Source organism: Lineus longissimus, chromosome 11 (genome assembly GCF_910592395.1).
Source record: "Lineus longissimus chromosome 11, tnLinLong1.2, whole genome shotgun sequence".
Lineage (NCBI taxonomy): Eukaryota > Metazoa > Nemertea > Pilidiophora > Heteronemertea > Lineidae > Lineus > Lineus longissimus.
The window spans coordinates 2,626,354-2,647,786 of NC_088318.1; the positions used below are offsets into that span (position 1 = coordinate 2,626,354).

A 21,433-nucleotide genomic window follows, 5' to 3' on the forward strand; every position below is an offset into this window, starting at 1 on the left:
GTTGATTGGTGTACCTCCAGAAGATACTCATAAGAATTGAAACAGATGTAAATAGAACATAAATATAATTCATTTTGAGGGTCAAAAAAGCCATATTGCTGAGAAGAAGAGCTGGCAAAACCAGTCAGGAAAAAAGTGAACCACCCTTTTTGCATATGGCTAAAAGTTTTATTATAATAAGACTGGTGTTGTAAGCAGAGGTTAGAAAACCGAAAAATTAGTCGCACTGTACATGTATAAGAAATTTTGTAAGAGAACTTTAAATGCATGTTAACTGTTCTTCATATGACAAAGATTTCATTGTATCCCATTTGCAGTACTGGCTGTGTGATGTGCAGCGGGATCTGTAATATTTATTTCTCTGCTTTGCGAATCCTTAATAACCAAATTTGATTTCTTCATTCAAAACTATTAAGTCTAACATACATAACGATGCCTTGCTGTAATTTTGTAATCATTATTAAAGTCCAATATCATAATTTACTGTGTTGCTGTTCTTTTGTCCTGTTGAGTCTCCTTGGTAGAAAGCGGTGGTCTGGGCTTTCTGTCCTCCAATGATGAGAAAAAGGAACAGACGTTTAAATACAATTGATAGGCAACGATTCCACACAGAGCGGGTTAATTTTGAGAGAGAAAAAGGTATATCCTTCTCATAAGGCAGAAATTTGGATAATGTATGCACAGAAATGCAACTTCACGCAGCCATTTTTATTCTGTGCCGTCATTATAGAATAATGCCATACAATAGTAGAAATTATCACATGGTCACGTGGTACGGAATAACGCGCTCCGATTGGTTCACATATTAATGAAGTTTGTAAAAACCAAGGATTAATGCATACTTGATATAACTAACTAACCCTCAAAGAAACAGGATTTTATTCCAATGATAAATATAACATAACCATTTATACTTCACAAACTTTCAGCTAGGGGCGACTTTTCCGATGAAGTTCAGTCCTAACCATGCTATACACATATCACAGGTTTCCCTCCTGCTTGCTGCTCACGCGACATATTCGATATTAACATATTTACGATTTACAAAAGCACATATACAAATCATAACAATGCTAGTAGAAAAGTCCTCGTATTAAAAAACAAACCACAGATTTTGGAAAAGGGAATATCATACGCTCCATGTCACCCTACCCAAACCAATAACACACACTGTAGATAATAGAGTAGAGTCACAATGGGGTTTAAGGTGAAAATCACAGATCTAGACTTACCCTCCAAGTCCAGTCATTCCTGAAAGTGCACTTTGATTATGAATTGCATAACACTGTCTTCATTATCATTCAGTCTGATCATTTTAAGCTTCGCGGCCCATTTTCAGATTGTTGCAATTAGATTTAGTTACATGTTTTATTTCCACAGGTTACAAAAGTAAGAAGTCCTGAATTTACCTTCTAACGTCCGGATCCTTTATTCTAAAACTGCTTCACAAGATGTAACACGCCAAAGTCATACATGTAGTTGATAAAATAGTTCGTCGGGATGATGATTCGTGCACATGACTAGAAAGACTCGGGAGACTGGAATAACTGTAATCACTCTGATAACTAACTCTCTCACTCTCTCTCTCTGCCGAGAGCGTGCGGACAGCTGTTTTGTATCCACGCGCAGCTTTGTCTGCACCAATCAGGGGGCAACGTTGATGCGTCTCCATCCAATGAGGAGCCGCATCAATGCTGACGTAATTGATCACGTAATTGATCATGCTGGGGAGAATGGAGGATTATAAGAGGACCGTGGGAATTTTCCATGATTATCCACCAGTATCTTATCTGAACCCAATTCCAATAATCCCGCACACTTAATTCCAAGAATTACACATTACAGTGCTACTCATAAGAAAGGTTTTACAATTACTATACAACAATGTATAGCACATCATGAAAATTAAGTAGCACATATTACTGACGATCGGCTTTTACTTTTGACAGTACAATTTAGTTTAAGATTATAATTTGATTAATGCAAGAACCGAGAAAACATAACTACATGTATATGGCACCTATCATTTCCAAATATTTCATCCCCCTGAATAGCCTTGGGCCTTGTTTCATAAGTGCCGTAAAATAATTTAACTCTATTGGTGCTAAATTAAGCAAGACTTCAGTACAAGCGATATAACTTAAGAAACTTTTTCTTCATGGCAAACTAATCCAGGTAGTCGTCATGTCAACAGAGTAGAAAGCGACATTTTGCGCCGTCGTATTCCGATTTGACTGGTTAGTGGTGAAATCTGCTTTTACTTTTGCAAATTAACATATTCGTTTTTCTAGTTCTAACGTTGTCTGAATTAAAGATGCTTTCCCAATGCTTGACTGGTCTCGCAAGAGGCATTGCCAGGAAAACGTGACGTCATTTTGGCTATTCTTCTTACCGCGCGCCCTCCCTCTCCGTAAAACTTCCTGACATGGTGTGAAGTGGGAGGGCGCACAATGGGAACCACACTGCCGCGATGTTAATAGTTTCTATTTATAGAATTCAGCGGCAGAGATTTTAAGCACGGAAAAAGTAGATTAACTCGGCTGATCTCAATGGATTTTACCCAGGAATGTTTTCAAGGCGAGAGAAACATCTGATTTAAGTACTGCGCTTATTAGATTTCATGTTCATGCCGAAGATTGGCCTCAAACGTGGACGAATGAGTGCATTATCGAGTGTTGGAGAGGTCACGTGATTGTACGAGAAACCTGAGCGAAAACAATACTGACTCCAACTGAGGAGCTGGAGTCATAAAAACGCATCTAAAGCATCGGGAAATATTCTGAATTTTGAAAATTTTTGCGATAGTCCATGAATCGAATTGGGTTTCTTTATAATACCATCGTCCCATCGCTCGACCAACTCCTGAGAATAATGACGTCATTATGACGGGGCGGAGCTTATGCTAATGTATCAGCGTCTCGCCTCTGCGCATGTCACAGCGCATGTCAGATTGAATCGCGGCTTCGGCATGTTGGGAGAAGACGATCAGACGAATCTCAGCAAAAAATGCTTCAAAAGTATCGAAATACTCAGGATTTTTAAAATACTTTTGCGATAGTCCATAGATGGAATTGGGTTTGGTGGTGTAAGGGTGATTGATTTCTGGTTTATTTAGCCGTTTTGCTGGACTACCGCAATAAATGTGTTGGTGGAAGAAAATAACAGTTTCGAGAATTCCAGTGATAACAATATAGTCCCCAGACGGGATCTGGGGCCTATAATAATAACAAATAACATGAAACTCCCCAAAATAATTAGTTCGAGCAGCTGTAGCATAGTTCCAATGCAAAAATAAACAATCTCTTAAAACAGTATGAGGTCAGGGGTCACTCCAAGATGGTAGATTTCATAGCGGGGCCAAAGTCTTTCATTTGCGATTAGCCTTGATGAAGTTGATGAGACCGTTTGTTGAGGCGTCATGGTTCTTGACTGGCGCATCTCCCTTCAGATCTGCATGGACTTTCAGTGCAAGTTCTTTACCAAGCTCCACACTGAAATTGAAAATAAGAATTTAACATTTGTAACAATATAAGAACTTTACACCTCGGGGCAGCCATGTGATAAACAAAAGCTCTTTCCTTTTCAACATGTACTGGCATGAATCGATACAAAGAAGTGAGAAACCAAAATATCATTGTAATTGGCCTACCGGGTATCTTGTTCACACTGAGTTTACAAGTATTCACCGAGTCGTTTGTGACGATAATTTCAAGTCGGAGTCGAGTGGAAAGCTGATGTATAGCCATCTGAGCAATCCAAGGAAGTTTGTTGACGCCACTCTCGGCTCTACAATGGTTAAAGTTAAATGAAACTGAATGGAGAGCAACTGTTTAATCATTATGATAACACTCAAAATATTCGTGGTCCTGTCGGTGCTTCATTTGATCATGACAGTAACAACATCACCTACCCCCACTGATCGTAAGAGTTGACATCCCAAATGACTCCTTGGGTGAAAATCTTCTGTTCATACATTGCTGAAAAAGACAACTTTCTAATGAGATTCCAATCGATAAGTTTTGCAACTTGAAGGACAATACTTATACAAACTATCAGAGAATATCAACCACGATTCTGCGTACAAGTCAGTGTGCAATGTTTACGAATATCTTTTAGGTGACAACTAGTGAAACAATATTTCAACGGAAGACAAGAGACTTAAGCAATCTGCAGTTCGAACCTGCCGAAGCAATTGAAGAAATGCACATGACCTTACCTAACAATGCTCCAAGCATAAAGGGTGTTAACTTGTTGAAGAGGATCGAATTGCTTGGCTTATTTCCTGCGAAAACCTGCAAGAAAGCATAAGATCATCAAGTCTTTTTTCAAATCTTCTTTGGATTTGCTGAAGAGTTACTCCAATCTTGAAGAAAAATAAATTGTCATTTGGAACTCCTCTTAACACCTTCAGCGCCGAACCACGTAGATCTACGTGGCCCAAATCCCTCCCCTTTGAGCTGGTTATCGGAAACTCATTGACTTCATGAGAACTACGCCATCGCCATCTTCAGGGCAAGGGAGGAACTGAAAAGACCAACAGTTCCACCCTTGCCCTGAAGATGGCGATGGCGTAGTTCTCTCATGAAGTCATTTAAAGTTCTGAACTACGCCATCGCCATCTTTAGAGCAATGTAGAAACTGTTGGTCTTTTCAGTTCCTACCGTGCCCTGAAGATGGCGATGGCGTAGTTCTTTCTTGAAGGCCATGAGACTCCGATAACTAGCTCAGAGGGGGATTAGGGCCAAGTAGATCTACGTGGTTCGGCGCTGAAGGTGTTAACACAGCAAGCAAGTTTCCTTAGCGTTGCTCAATTCTGACAGATGCCTGTCTTTAGACATCTGATCAGGATGCCTTCCTGTCATGGGTTCTGCGTCACAGGGGTGGAAGTCTCCAATTTGGGTATGACCTCAGAACAAGATCAACGAACATCTTACGATGTCGATGTCACGAGAAGAAAACAGGCAAACCTTGTGGGGTAAAACTCTAGAAATGAAATCCTGATCTTTGCCAGCCTTTGTTAACTCAGCCTCGACCACATCTCGCGTCTTGCCCAACATGAGAGCTTCAGTCTGAGCCAGGTAGTTCGAGAGCAGGAGCTCATGGTGTAGGCCATTCTGTACTGGGTTGTGGGTGTTGACTGGGGCGAGGAAGTCACACGGGATCAAACGGGTACCTGTGGGAAGAAATACATGAAAACTTCAGAGTTTTTTTCAGATCTATCTAAATCTGTGCATTCTTACTTGAATACATTGCTCTGTGGTAGGAACTGAACAATTTCTTAAGTTCGTAAGTCTCAGTGATATTGTTTTTGAGGTCTTAGACAAAGTTATTAACCCTTTAAATGTGACCATACTGAGTGCCAGCTTCTATTCTAATTACCAATATAGAGAGACAAGTGTCTCACTCAAGGTCCTCTTACCTTGATGAATGAGCTGGTAGAATGCATGCTGTCCATTTGTACCAGGTTCTCCCCACACTATCGGTCCAGTATGATAGTTGACATTCTGACCACTTCGCGTGACGGACTTGCCGTTCGATTCCATGTCCCCTTGTTGGAAGTACGCAGCAAATCGATGCATGTACTGGTCGTAGGGCAGCAGGGCATGGGTCTCAGCCTTGTGGAAGTTAATGTACCAGACGCCTATCACTGCCAGCAATACTGGGATCTAAAACAATAACAAAGCATCATACAAATAAGGCAGCCATGAAATGTTAAAGTGTCTCACAAATGAGATATTTTAGTCATTTGAACTCTCTCATGCCCTGTATTATTTCGTTACCAAAAGTTCAAAGTTTTACTCCTAGGTGAGCAAGACAACTTACATTTTGTTCAAGAGGTGCTGTCCTGAAGTGGTTGTCCATAAAATGGGCTCCAGCAAGCAGACGTTCAAAGTTATCCATGCCAACGTAACAAGCTATGGTTAGACCAATGGCAGACCAGAGGGAGTAGCGCCCACCGACCCACTGGAAGAGGAAGGTGCAACTAATTAATTGACTTAATTGGCTGTCAATCACTTGCAATTAGTTTGAGTAGAAATCTAGAGGAAGAGACCCATCGGCATCAAATCCGATGGCCGTCGGATTTTATGCCGAAAAAGATCCAAAGGCCTGCTATTGGAGGGTGATTAAGTGAGAATGGTTTGGACAAAGATCTAAGTCCAGCTGACTTTGTATATCAATTGTAGGCCCTATGTTAGCTGGCCACGCATGACACAATGTAAGACTAGATACCCAACAGAAAAGTAGTCATCTTAACTTATACTCACATCCCAAAACTCAAACATATTTTTCTCATCGATGCCAAAGTCCTTTACTTTGGGTCCGTTAGTCGAGAGGGCCACGAAGTGCTTGGCAACATGGGCAGGCTGAAGAGAAGAGATAACTTAGATGGTTACGATATCACCGGAAATGTACTGTTGTTTCTAGAGGCTCCACATAGCAGATGCATATTTCTGCTTGAGAACTAGATTGGCTTCAAATCTGATGTTAAAGGCCGAGTGGTGTATTCTGTTAATGGTGCATGCACCGAAAAGGACCCTTGGATTCTTAGCAAAGAGTACGGGAATCTCCCCATTTACAGGGCTTCCTTCTTGACACTGGCGTCAAACACCAGTACCATTCGGCCAGCAGTGTGATACGACTCACGATGAGTCTGGGCAAGAGCATCACCCACTGCAGGATTCCTCTGGCGTAAACCAACCAAACCTGATAGTGATAACTCACAAAATGCCTTGGGAAGTGGCCTGTTGTTAGTGAACCAATGAACACAACAGAAAAGAGAACAGTCCACAGACTGAGACCAGTCAACAACCTACATCTTTTGCATGACCTAAGAACCACTGCTTTGCTGAGTTGGCATTCGTGATCGTCTCCAATGTTGTGAACGTCTGAAATAGAAAGGACAACATAAGCAAATAGGTGCGACCTTCTTTGAAACATTAGGTCTCCACAACATTAGAAGAACACTTTGAAACACTCCGTGCAAGTACATGTATAATTCACTTCGAAGATGCAGTGCTCAAAAAGTAGGGTTTTTTTGTGAATGACTACAAGAAGCAGAGATCCCAATCAGGTTTACTGACTTGGCCCTAACTGAAAAGGACAGGGATTACTGCCCGGTGTTTCACTGACTAGGCCTTTTTGATAAATAAGCACCCAGCCTTGGGTTTTAAATCTTACCTTTGAGGCAATGATGAAGAGTGTCGACTCGGGTCGAAGATTCTTCAGTGTCTTGGCGATGTGCGTCCCATCCACATTGGAGGTGAAGTGTACTCTGGGCCCATCTCCGTAGGGCGTAAGAGCTTCAGTCACCATATATGGACCCTGAATCATGATCACACAAAACTTACTTCAGCAACATTTTTTCCAAACCTCCTATATTCATTAAGATTTTGAAGACAAATATTTCCTAGCACTGCATCAGTTTAGATTTGTTTAGACTTGATCATCATATCAATTCCTGGGAGGCAATCTAAGAATCTTTCCATTGATAATTTGGCAATTTGCACAGTCAGTGACAAATATGGCAAAGGTCTGTATCTGTGAACCAAGATGCCATCTATGATGATGATGATCATCATCATCAAAACTCTTTAAAATATACATCAACATACCAGATCTGATCCACCAATACCAATATTGACAACATCGGTGATTCTCTCACCAGTATATCCCAACCAAGCACCACTTCTCACGCTGTCTGTGAACTCACGCATCTGTTTTAAAACTTTGTTGACATCTGGCATCACCTGGAGAAAAATGAATTACTCGCTACACAATCGGAAGTATGATTATCCATTATCCAATAACAAGCATTATGTGGACCTCGAGGAGACAGTCCCCAAGTCATTTAGAGATGGGTGTCTCTTTGATATGCGCTCTCTCAGGAGTCCTAGCATTCCTATCTTGAGATTATCCTCCCATCCTTGCCAGAGAATGGATATCCAACTTGGAGGAGATGGTCTAGGATTCTGGAGGAGCCGACACAAATAAACACAACAGACTTACATCTTTGCTGTCAACGTGAGTGGCTGTGTTGGACCTGTTGCGTAGCGCTGTGTGAAGTACTGCTCTCACTTCAGTGAAGTTGATTTTTTCACCGCTGAACATCGCATCCCTCATCTCTGGCACTTTACGCTCCCTTGCCTACAATAACATTAAGTATTTTTGGTTTGCTGTGGTTATTAGTGGTTATTATGGTTTTCTGGATTTCTACACAGCAACCAAGAAATCTAGTTGTCTGTTTTGGATGAACATTGCCCTACAATGTTCACATGTTGTGATTCGAGGTGTTGGCTATTCTTCATGACCCCAAAGTGTCATAAAAATGATGTGATCATATTTCACTAAGACAGTTAGGATTTGTACCGTCAGGAACGGTCAACAAATCCTATAAGAAATGGGAGAATGAAAACCTGTCCACGAAAAAACTAGTTTTTTGTAAAGTTCGAGATTCAACAACTCTAATTGACAGACAATTACAAAAGGGTCAAGTATAGCACTTGTGGCAAGGTCATCATTTCTGAATAAAGCAATGTTATACTGTGCCATGTACTTGACGACATGACAACTAAAATTTTTACCCACCAAGTTCAAAAGAAGCTTGAGAACTTCAGCATCGATGAGGTTCTTGGAGAAATCGACAAGCAGACTTCCTTCATCTTTCTCACCAGTTGGTAGATTGACACTGAAATAAGGAAATTAAATGGAAAGGATGGAATGTAGCCTATGGCTATGGGACCAACGCCATTTCAATTCATGAAATAATTACATTCAAGTGTGGCTCAAAAGAAAGCTTTCCTATGAGAAGCATAAACTGAACTGAGTGAAAGGGGGCGTGGCACCCTGGATTACTGTATAAGCATAGTGTAGTGCATTGTTGTGCAAGATGAAAGCATACTAGAGATATGTCAAATCAAGGTCGTCACTTTGAACGATGTTTATTCAAAATTTCGACAGTGTCTTTTTACCTAAACTGATTGAACCGATTCGGATCACTCTGAAAGAGCTGTTGCATTTGAATCGTCATCCCATGCTTGTCATAGTAGTCGGACAACGCCTTGAAAGACGACTCCGAAGTAAGATTTGATCGCTTGATATCTGCCATCTTGCCAAGGGGTGCAACCTCATGCCCAGGTTTGGCCAGATGTTTGAGGTAGCACTACACAGTGCGGAGGACGATGTCAAGGGCAGCGTCAAATAGGCCCCGGGCAACCGACACGAGGTATATGTTGCAGTGTCGCTTACAGCAAAAACAATACGAATATGCGACAGTGGCGCCACATAACGGAAATTGTTTGAACTGCTATCGCTCACGAGATAGTAGCGCCACATAACGGATTTTTTGGAACTTCTATCCCTCACGAGATCTATCACTCACGGTTCTAGAACCTGCAGACTCTGGAGCTCGCGGTATCTATCCCTCACGACGATTCTAGGAAATGCAGATTTTAGAAATTACAGCTATATATATACGCGCCACGAACTATAACGCCTCATCGGCTTCTAGGAGTCACTTGCTATCCCTCGCGCGTTGGTGAATATTTGCGGCAATAACCACCCATATCAGCTAGCTGACAGATTATTTGGGTCGAACATGTTGCTGAGATGTTTTTGAAGAGATACTTGTGGCTGTTGAAAAGACTTCTTGTTTAAACAGTTCCATCTGCCCCCTCTTAAAGGCATTCGATGGTAACTGTTGAGCCCAAACTGGGGATTGAGACCCGCTTCAAATGGCACAGATTCTAGGCTCATAAAATCGCCAAAGATCCCTCTACACATAAAAACTACGACCAGGGCGTGAAAATAAATAGTATTTGGAACAGGTTGGACCCATTCATGAACATGGAAACGGCCTGCGTCTTAAGAACTACATTTCTCTGGGGGGGGGGGGGACAAAACGGACCCCGTCCCCACTGTGTAGTGCCACCTGAGAGAACTTAGAAATCGTTATTCACAAAGGTTTTACACGCTTGATTTATCAGTATGACTTCAATGTTCTTAATGATCTTATACATTTCATCCATTGTCTAATCAAGTTGAGATGTAGCTCAGAATAGTGGGATTTGATTGTTGTTGTCCAGATGAGTTGTCCTCTGAATTTCTCGTTTCATTCCCGCCAATTTTGACACGTGATTTAAAGTGCCTTGTTCGATTTCAGTTTTGTGATTATTCCAGTTATTTTCACCATATTTGTGTTTTGTAGAGGTACGATTGCCAGTTATCACCATTCATTATATATAGCTTCTTATGCACAGTAAATTGTCTTGATCTAGAAACTATTGATTAAACAATGAAAACCCCTTCCTCCAACAAATTATAGGCCTGGACATTTCTTCTGGTGAATGAAATGAAGTCATGTCAAAATTTATGAATGTGTTTTCATATAGGGCCTAGGGCCTAGTGGATGTAGTGCGTTCGATTTTACGCAGCAGATCTCATGCCCGAAAGTGCTTGCCTAGTATGGTCTGAAAGCAAACCCTCTTGCGCCAGGCCAAGGAACAGCAATGCAATGTTGTCTGAACACACGGCCTTAGTTGGCCATGTCAATCGGCTTACGTAAAAGGAGGAGACGCCACCAGTGGCAGTGGCAAAAACGGCGCTGTGGTACCTACTTGCGCTACGCTTGTAATCAGCAAACGTACTTGAATTCAGCCTCATTAGGCCAGTCTTGTCCAAAAGGGAAGGACAGATGTCGTTAACCAATACAATATAGGCCTATGATATTTCCAATTATCCTTTTCAGGTCTTGGGTTGACTTGATCAAACACTGCCATGTCATCACCAGCACCTACCACACCTGGACGCCGCAGCAAGCGAGGACGCTCCACTGAGGAGGACAAGGAGACCGATCCAGTTACTCGTAAGAAAAAGTTCTCTCAAAAACCAGAGATGGCCTCTTTTGGGGGGGGGGGATGAAAAAATCTTGCTCAAAAATCTGAAAGAAACCTAAAATATCACCTTTGGATTTACCCATATGTTGGCCCAGGAGCATTACCATTCAGTTCAGGAACTATTAGGAAAATAGGGATATCCTAACAACTGATACATCTTGCTTTGTTAAATTGTTGATGGACCATTGAGTTTTTGGGGTTTTTAAAGTCGAAAGTAGCTGCGGACAAATCACTCGATAGGCGTGTTTATTTTTTCGTAGGCCTATATCTCTTAAGTTGTTTGTAATTTATATCATCTTTCCTGCAGCATCAAGAAAAAGTGGCCGTTCAACAAATGCTGGTGCAACACGTAAGTATCTTGTGACCAGAACTTGTCATATATGCTGTGCCATCCTTTCATTCCGAATGCAGTGGAATGACATGAAGTTACATTTAAGAGTCTTTGAAATTAATTCCTTATTCTCGTGGCTCTCGTCAAGTTTTAACTGAAGTAAAGCCTTTCATGTCTTCATCATTTCCAGCTAGGAGTACTCGTAAAACTCAGAATGAGGGGATACAATCGCCCCCCACACGGCGAAGGAAAATTGACCCGTCTTCTCCGGGAATGGACCTGCCAGCAATGCCGTCATCTCCAGCTTCCGTTCAGCAGCAAGAACAGGATATCTCGCTCACGGGGAACTTAGGTAATACTTGACTTGCCAAACTCAGAAATGCAGCGCCACTCGCGGACAAAGATAGAACAACTCGACATTTTTTTCACCGGTTTTCGCTGCGCATGCGTACCAGCCATCCGGAAACTAATATAGTAATAATGGCGGCAATCTGAACTTGTTTTGTGTAAGTTTTTGAGAGTTCAAGAAGTTCTTTAAGGCTCATGATTTAAGATAATTTAGCAATCTGATAACTATTACGTGTTAAGAAACAGACGTACCACAGTTATAACCAGTTTACCTGTGTGAATTTGCTTTCACTGCGTGTAGAACAGTTGTTTTTCTCGTCCGTCGCCGCGAAAGATGACGGCTGGTACGCATGCGCAGCGAAAACCGGTGAAAAAAATGTCGAGTTGTTCTATCTTTGTCCGCGAGTGGCGCTGCATTTCTGAGTTTGGCAAGTCAAGTATTAAGCTCCATACTCAGGTTAAAGTTCAACTGTCGGAGCGCGACTCTGATCAGGTCTCTTTGTCTTGCACCACCTTACCCAGATGTGTCAATCGGTACAGTCAAAAATGTTCAGGTTGTGGCACTGATAGAGCTGCCCCTCGGAGTCGTCAAATGTAAAGTTGGATAACCTCTACCAGTGTTGATATCGGGCTACTGTTTTTGGTGTTTATGGGGTATTGAAAAGCAAAGATTACTCATTTCGTCCTTTTTACTTTCAGGCACAAGTGAGATTGATCTAAGCTCCCCACTCAACTATGGTACCCCAAGTTCAAGGCTGGGTGTGGGTACCCCCAGGACACCAGGAGGCACACAGATCAGAATGAGAGCAGATATAGGCAGCACGAGGAAAATCAGACAGGTCAATCTGGGATCAGATCCAAGTGGAATGGTGCGTCTTTTGGTATTTTAATAGATTATAATGTAGAGCCCTTAGTACCAGGCAAAACTGAAGCACCTTCCAAGTTCCCCTTTGGCCATGGAATTTATAGGGTTTTAGTAATAATGATGCGTCAATTAGAAGTAGGAAAAGAGCGACATCCATCTTAATAAAATAATCGCTTTCAGGATTATTTGGCTGGGTACTTCTCCTGTGTTGCTCAGATTTTTGGAGATGATCGGTCAGTTGGTTTTTTTCGGTGCCATAACGAAGTCAGCTGTCCTAGAGTGTTCTGCCTTTGAGACCCAGAGTTTTGTGGCGAGGGAAGTTTCCTTTGGCCAATATTCCTCTATGGCTTATTCCAGTGTTGTAGACTTAAAGGGAATGCATTCAAAACAAAAACCTTTCGTCGATTTGAGGTCTGAATTACTTCGTTCTTCTGTTTCAGGACACGTCAATGAGGGGCGTAAGCAGTGAATTGGGAACGGATCCTAATGCAGCGCCACAAATGGTCATCTGGGGAACCGATGTCGTTGTCAGCCACTGCAAGGAGAAATTCCGTCGATTCATCGAACGTTTCGTCCCAGAAGACATTGCCGATGACGAACGATTTGAAGGAATGGACATCGAAGTTCCAATCTATCAACAGCGGTTGGAAGAGATCAATCTGATAGGGGATCCATTCCTCGACGTAAACAGCGGACATTTGAAACAGTTTGATGCCGATTTGTATCGTCAGTTAGTGAGTTATCCGCAGGAAGTGATTCCAACGTTGGACATGGCCGTTAATGAACTATTTTTCGATAAATACCCCGACACACAGCTGGAGCATCAGATCCAAGTCCGGCCATTTAATGCGGAGACCACCAAAAATATGAGGTCGCTCAACCCTGAAGGTGAATATAACCCTACTTAAGAGTAGCCAGCTTTCGTTCCTACTTTAAGCCAATGTTTTCTCATAAAAATTCAAAATCTGAGCTCACACAAAATTGGCGTGTTATCTGCTCTGTGCTGTGTGGGAAAGTCCAACCCCTCTGGTCCTTTCCTGAATTGATTGAATTAGGATAAAAAATCGTTTTGTTTCTGAATTGATAGTCTTGAAATCTCATTTTAGATATTGATCAGTTGATCACCATCAATGGTATGGTCATCCGAACGTCCCCGCTGATCCCGGAGATGAGAGAGGCATTCTTCCGCTGTTACGTCTGTAATAATAGTGTTACGGTGGAGATCGATAGGGGGCGCATCAGTGAACCGACGCTCTGTCAGAACTGCAACACAAATCACAGTTTCGCCATGGTTCATAATCGTTCACAGTTCACGGATAAACAGATGGTCAAGTTACAAGAGTCACCAGGTAGGTCATCGTTGACACGTTCACTGCCTGTACAGAATTTTCAGGATGTACCGTATTTTGCTGCGTATAAGGCGCAGCTTTTTGACCCAAGAAAGCCCTAAAATCGGGGGGTGCGCGTTATACGAAGGTGCGTGTTATCTATGGCCTAGACCTAGGAAGCCACCGAATGATCACAAGATTTTTTCCATCAACTCATTTCTTTTGACGGCTTTTTTGGCTCGCAACCAAGTCGGCGCATTTTATATTTTTGCACGAAAGAAAAATCGGGAATATCGATGCACTTTGCATAGTTCACCGATGCTAACTCGCCTGTTCTGTACGCAATACATATTAGTATCCTCATTATCATTTCAGTTACTTCTATAAATGTTTTTGAGGGTCCTTAGCGGCAATATTCAGAGCGTAGATGCGAGATAAATCCAAATCGATAAATCAGCTGATCGTGTGCCGCCATGATTTTTAAAGCCTCGCTTTGATGTTAAAACATCAAAGCGAGGCTTTTACGAAGGAAAGATAGGCAGGGGGCATTTCAGAAGTACTGCGTGTTATACGTAGGTGCGCCTTATGTCTGGATTTTGTCTACGGACTCAATGGGTGCGCTTTATACCCCGGTGCGTTTTATACGCAGCAAAATACGGTAATGGCAGACCCGACTTTAGGAAAGGTGTTTATGTCAAAAACAGAGCTAGATGTCAGGTTGGAGGGTGGCATGCCATGAGCAGGACCTTTGGTTGGTGCAAAATGGAAGTAGCCAAAGAAGTCAAAATCATAAAAGCGGTACCAAAAGCGACATGGTTGATTTCCTGTTTTTAAGTAAATTCTGTATTTCAGAAGTTTTCTCGATCAATCTGAAATTGGTTTTCAACCGTCCCGTCAGTCTCACCAAATGATAATCATCTACATGTTTTCAGTTTATCTCTTTGTTTTCAGAGGACATGCCAGCTGGTCAGACGCCGCACACTGTCTGTGTCTATTCCCATGGTGACCTTGTGGACAAGGTTCAGCCTGGGGACAGGGTCAAGGTGACTGGAATCTACCGAGCGACCCCGCTGCGTGCGATGCCACGTGCAAGAAACGTCAAATCCGTCTACAAAACTCACATCGATGTTGTCCACTTCCGTAAGGCTGATCAAAAGAATATCCGGGATAGTGATAATGATGATAATACGGATGTGACAAAGGACATGCGATTCACGGAGGAGAAGATTAACGCGTTGAAGGAGTTGGCGAAGAAGCCTGATCTGTATGAGAGACTGGCAAGGGCACTTGGTGAGCTGACGATGATTTGTAATATACCGTACTGATTAACCCTTAAAGCGCCGAATTAACAAAATCATATTACCCCTGAGCGCCGAATTAACCGAGCATTTTTGAAAATGATTAATAACAACGTTATTTTTGTTACAAACACCATGGAATGTACTGATGATTTTATACAAATGGTAATTCCCGTCGATTTTTGTGACATTTCCCGCCAAAATTTACTAATTAGGGGTTAATTAGTGCAAATACCCATAATCAACAAAAATATGGCCAGAACATACCTCCATCAGCTTTTTATACCTCCCTTGGTATTTTAATATGAAGTCTGGGTCTAAATACATCGTTTCCATCCGATTCCTGGTCGAAGCATCCGTCTAATTAGTCGTAGCAGCGCTAATTACTCCTGATGACGTCATTCCCGCGAAAATGGGGCTTCAAGTTTTTGATAAAATACTCAAAAGCTTGTATAGAAACTTGAAATTTGTTCGATGCCATTTTGTGCTAAGCATCACTGTCGAAGTACCAAAGAGCGTACATGCACACTCACTGCCATCTCTTAGCAGACAGGTGGAACTAAATGTCTGCTGTCGACGATCGTCGCCTCTGGCGCTTTCCCCCTTATGTCGACGATCGTCGCCTCTGGCGCTTTAAGGGTTAAGTATGATGTTAAATGCTTTCTTATTTGGTGACAAAACTTCTCTGGTCCTGGTTGCCAGGGGCTGTTCTCACTCCTTCGTTCCAATGAAGTGTCTTGATGGGATTTTCCAAGTTTATGGTATCATAGATACTCAATTTTTCAAAATATTGACAAAAGCGTTTCATGTTAAAAATTATATCAGCATGAAGTGTTTGTTTTGTTTTTGTTTTTGTTTCCTCTCCGCACTTATGGCTGACCCCTTGCGCCGTCAGCCAGGCCCAGGTGCGCCGTCAGCCAGGCCCATACCTGGGCCATGATGCCATCGATGATGATGATGATGATGAAGGATCACAGTTCAAAAGCAGCTCGAGATTTGTGTATGATCTTGTGAATTTGATTTTACTCTTTCAGTTGATTGACATTGATTGTGAAATTATTCACCTATTTTCCAGCACCAAGTATCTATGAACATGAGGACATCAAGAAGGGGATTCTGTTACAGTTGTTCGGCGGCACGAGGAAGGACTTCACCAACGCTGGACGGGGGAAGTTTAGGTGAGCGAGGGATCTCGGTGCATCTCCCAACTATGCTGTGCTTGAGAAATGGCTCATAGAAAGCAATGTCTTAGGTTTTGAGCTGAGATTACTAACGAAATGAGTAAGGCTAATGCCCTAACTCTTAAGTTGAAACAAGTTGTCAGTTCACAAATTGCAAAATCAGCCTGCAGAGTGTTGTTGTTTTTTCACTTCCGTCACACTCTTGATCTGGTCAGTCATATATTAGCATGATGTGGATATCGCAAAATGCAACAAGCAATAAAATTTTATTATGTTACTATTTCCTAGTAGGTAAACCACTTTCCTAATCTCTGTAGGGCTGACGTCAATATTCTTCTGTGCGGAGACCCGGGTACTAGTAAGTCGCAGTTGCTACAATATGTGTTCAACCTGGTGCCAAGGGGACAGTACACATCTGGTAAAGGCTCCAGTGCAGTTGGTTTAACCGCTTATGTAACCAAGGATCCAGAGACTAGGCAGTTGACTCTTCAAACGTGAGTAGAACTCCATATTTCTAAAAATTTCAACCAATGGTTCATGTCAAAGTGTAAATCTTGCACACCATTCTGTGAATCCTGTTTGCTTCTTGTTGAGAGCCTTTGGCAGGAGCGACCTAGGGCAGATTCAGTTTCACCAAGTCCCTGATAGGTGTCTCTGCTATCTCACAGTACTTTGGCACCACCCCAATGTGGAGACCTCCCCCCATTGCTCTTGCCTTTAGTTTCCCTTTGAGTTCCTGGTGATGATTACAACCCTGTATCATACTGACTGCTGTCCATTTTCTTTCCAGTGGTGCCCTGGTACTCAGTGACAATGGTATTTGCTGTATCGACGAGTTCGACAAAATGACCGACAGCACGCGGTCAATTCTTCATGAAGTCATGGTAAGATCCTTCAAACTGCATCAGATCCAATTGATTCCATGTATGCTTTCTCTTCAGTTCATTTTGTAGTCAATTTTATCCTAACAGAACTCTTTTCAAAAATCTTCGATTTTGATTTTGATCTGACTGTGCCCCAGTGCTACCAGTGATGCAGGCAAACCCAGCTAACGCGAATCCTCGCCGTGCACAAAGAGATGTTCGGGGAACATAGTGTACCAGTAATGTCTTATTCAGTATATGCTTTGACGATGGAACACTATTTCACCTCAATAAGACTTGTTCTTATCATGCAGTCCTTTACAAACTTCCTAATAACCTTCCTCGTTTCTCTATGACAGGAACAGCAGACGCTCTCTATCGCTAAGGCTGGTATCATCTGTCAGCTGAACGCGCGAACCTCCATTCTGGCTGCCGCTAACCCCATACAATCTCAGTGGAATAAAAACATGACTATCATCGACAATATACAGCTGCCGCATACACTTCTCTCCAGGTATGCAAGGGGGTCAGGGGGGTTGGCGAACAACAGCACTTTCCAGGAAAATGTTTCAAGTGGACTGTAAAAATTACCAATGCTGTATGATATCTTTAAATTTTGATGCTAACATCCCTTAATTTTTGGAAAACGCTCCCTCAGGTAAAACAACTTCCTCTCCAGAAGTTTTTGCTAGGCTTGTGACGATGATGATGATGATGTTTTTGTCTTTGCTTCAGATTTGACCTCATCTTCCTCATGCTTGATCCCCAGGATGAGACGTTCGATCGTCGCCTTGCCAACCATCTTGTTTCCCTTTATTATCAGGGAGAGGATGAAGCAGTGGATGAAAATTTGGTGAGTCGTCTGCTTGGGAAAAAATCGATGGGAAATTTGGTTTACTTGGGAGTATCCTGGCACTAGCCTCACAGCCCTCCTCAAAATGCTGACCAGTGTGTTCTGGAAATAATTGTGCTGTACATGTACCTTGCAAGTATTTAACTAGACTGGCCAGCTTTTTTTGTCGGTTACACATAAGATACGTTTTTTTACATCACCAACAGACTCGAGACTCAGAAGATCTGTCTGTTGTATGCGAGTATCCGGTTTATACCTGTCCAATATATGCAAGGTTTACGTTAACTAAACTTTGGCTTTTATTTCAGGACATGAGCCTTCTCAAAGATTACATTGCCTATGCGAGGAAATACGTCCAACCCAAGATAAGCGATCACGCTTCCCAGGCCTTTATTGAAGCGTACGTCGAGGCAAGGCAGGTCGGCAGTGGTCGAGGTCAGGTGTCCGCTTACCCGCGACAGTTGGAATCTCTGATCCGATTGGCTGAGGCTCATGCCAAGATGAGGCTGCATGAGACTGTCGAGATCGATGATGTTCAGGAGGCTAGAAGGTGAGCAGTCGATATTGATGTCTGAAAAAAAAATTTGCATCCCATATTCCAGATTGGATTGAATCCCAGTTGTGCGAACTCCTGAAGAGGCCTCAACTTCAATGAGAACTGCGCCAACAATCACTCGGACCTGCTTGAAAGAGCTGTCTGCTGTCTGCTGTCTGCTGGGGTAGTTGTTAACTGTCCATTGTCACACTTGTATGTCTGGTCTGGTATCCCATTCAGATTTTCGTTGTTTGAATGGAGAACTGATGAACACAGAGTTAGTGAGCCAATGTCTCGCTTTAGACAATCTAGTAAGGTCTTGATACTCCGTAGTTTATATGTTTCCAATAGATGTCTTGGTCCCTTATGAAAATTTTCCTTTCAGACTTCACCGTGAAGCCCTGAAGCAAGCGGCTGTGGATCCTTCTACCGGGAAGATCGATATCTCCATCCTGACCACCGGTATCAGTGGCGCCGCCCGCAAACGCCAGGCCGAAGTCGTCAAGGCGATCGTCAAGATCCTTGAAGAGAAGGGAAAGAAAATGCAGACAATAAAGCATCCAGTTCTGCTGGATGAGGTCAGGGAGAGATCAGATATTGTAAGTATGCAAGTCCCCCTTCTCGTGCAAACTCCCATCTCTTGCATATCCGCTGTCATTTTATTTCCATGTCCACAATGTATTCCATGTAATTCACTGTACTGATTGTGTATTTTTCAGTCTATCACCAAGGATATGTATGAAGATGCATTGAAGGAGCTACAGGATGAAGAAAAAATTATGCGCACTGGGAATATTATTAGAATTCTTCGCTGAACATTCACAACTGATCGTGCTTCGACCAAGAAGTCAATACCATGAACTCTCTCATACATACTTGATTGTTGAAACTCCAAGATTTTCTGATATGTAACTTAAAATTGGACATACTCGTACTATGTTTTCAGGATTGTTGGAATTATTTAGTTGCAGAATTTATTGCGATGGTGAGAAAGGCAACATAATGGGTTTCAAGACACAATTTTGTTGGAAGATTAAATAGGTCGTTTTGGTTTCTATCCATTTCAAATCCAGCCTTTGGTACCCTGAATTCTCAAGAGTATAACTTCAGGATATAATCATGCACGCTTATGTACTATGAAGCACTGTTTTTCTTAGCATTATGTTTGTATATAAGTATTTTGCTGCAAAACCTCTTTATTACTGTGACATGCCTTGAGTGAAGCAAATCTGAATGATGCCTTTGGTTGCAAGTCCAGGTGATGTTTTGTTTGTGTGGCAAATTCAGTTGACCCAAAACTTCCTTTTCTTGGTCTTTCTCATAACATTATTGTCTGTTCAATGAAATAATTTTTATTATTACTATCAAAATAGGACAATTCATTGCACGTTACTTTATATTTTGTATTGGCTGCATTTATCATGTTTATACATTTTGTTACTGCATTTAAGAACTCTGAAGCCATCACTGAATTGTCTAATGGCTTTCAATAAATATGTACATGATTGTACCTTCAGAAATGATGTATTTCCTCCATATGTTCGTGTGCACCAAAATAGAGACAGGATGTGACTTTGTCTCTCTTTGTTGAAAGCAATACTATGTCAAATTGCACGGGCTGAAGTTTCCATCATAACGTCTTTGATGGTCACTCTCTGTCTTAGATACTATGATGGACAACTTGCCTGTGGAAGGATTCAGTTTTCTTGTGTCCCAAAGCCACTTTGTCACAAAGAGGTTGGTGGTGATCACATCATATTGTCCTAGATTTGAACTAGGGAGCATATGCTACAGAGATGCGATTCCAATCTTGAATCCTTGTCGCAATCGGCTGTGAATAGCAACGATTGGGTAGATCTGAAGCCAATCTACTCGTCTCGCACTGTTGATTTGGGACACTGGAGTGTGGTGATGTCTGCCAGTCTTGTGCCCCTCGGGAGGCAGCCAAACAATAGATACACACAATCTTGAGACACTCGGACCATCTCTCTACAATGGACAGTCTTATTGTGGCATGGATGATGATGTCTTCCGAATGCAGACAACCTAGAGACGCTCGGACCAACTCTCCACAATGGACAGTCTTATTGTGACATGGATGATGATGTCTTCCATATGCAGACAACCTTGAGACGCTCGGACCAACTCTCCACAATGGACAGTCTTATTGTGACATGGATGATGATGTCTTCCATATGCAGACAACCTTGAGACGCTCGGACCATCTCTCTACAATGGACGGTCCTATTGTGACATGGATGATGATGTCTTTCATATGCAGACAACCTTGAGACGCTCGGACCAACTCTCCACAATGGACGGTCCGATTGTGACATGGATGAGGATGTCTTTCATATGCAGACAACCTTGATACGCTCGGACCATCTCTCCACAATGGACGGTCCTATTGTGACATGGATGATGATGTCTTTCATATGCAGACAACCTTGATACGCTCGGACCAACTCTCCACAATGGACGGTCCGATTGTGACATGGATGAGGATGTCTTCCATATGCAGACAACCTTGAGACACTCGGACCATCTCTTCACAATGGACGGTCCTATTGTGACATGGATGATGATGTCTTCCATATGCAGACAACCTTGAGACACTCGGACAATCTCTTCACAATGGACAGTCTTATTGTGACCTGGGTGACGTTGTCTCCCGTATGCAGACAACCTTGAGACACTCTGACCATCTCTCTACAATGGACGGTCCTATTGTGACCTGGGTGACGTTGTCTCCCGTATGCAGACAACCTTGAGACACTCTGACCATCTCTCTACAATGGACGGTCCTATTGTGACATAGATGACGATGTCTTTCATATGCAGACAACCTTGAAAAGCTCGTACCGTCTCTTCAATTGGCGGTTCTAATGTGACATGGATGACGTTGTCTTCCATATGGAGACAACCTTGAGACGTTCGGA

At 42.4% G+C, this 21,433-nt stretch overlaps 2 protein-coding genes across 2 annotated transcripts; one reads left to right on the top strand and one right to left on the bottom strand.

The window, feature by feature from the left end:
• Positions 1–1,106: 1,106 nt before the first annotated feature.
• Positions 1,107–9,125, bottom strand: LOC135496129 (glucose-6-phosphate isomerase-like). The gene is made up of 13 exons (XM_064785271.1): positions 8,970–9,125; positions 8,587–8,686; positions 8,008–8,145; positions 7,614–7,748; positions 7,180–7,323; positions 6,816–6,887; positions 6,267–6,365; positions 5,824–5,964; positions 5,420–5,666; positions 4,968–5,173; positions 4,217–4,292; positions 3,911–3,977; positions 1,107–3,491 (listed from the first exon to the last, which is right to left on the bottom strand). Exons 1-13 carry the CDS (start codon positions 9,104–9,106, stop codon positions 3,368–3,370), a joined length of 1,686 nt encoding a protein of 561 aa, XP_064641341.1. The 5' UTR covers positions 9,107–9,125; the 3' UTR covers positions 1,107–3,367.
• A 1,042-nt stretch (positions 9,126–10,167) lies between these two features.
• Positions 10,168–19,972, top strand: LOC135496127 (DNA replication licensing factor mcm4-A-like). Its single transcript, XM_064785267.1, has 16 exons — positions 10,168–10,206; positions 10,745–10,861; positions 11,200–11,241; positions 11,414–11,575; positions 12,271–12,440; positions 12,877–13,324; positions 13,543–13,785; positions 14,716–15,054; positions 16,138–16,240; positions 16,561–16,737; positions 17,034–17,127; positions 17,466–17,620; positions 17,842–17,959; positions 18,268–18,509; positions 18,880–19,093; positions 19,214–19,972. Exons 2-16 carry the CDS (start codon positions 10,774–10,776, stop codon positions 19,307–19,309), a joined length of 2,691 nt encoding a protein of 896 aa, XP_064641337.1. The 5' UTR covers positions 10,168–10,206; positions 10,745–10,773; the 3' UTR covers positions 19,310–19,972.
• The last annotated feature ends 1,461 nt before the right edge of the window (positions 19,973–21,433 follow it).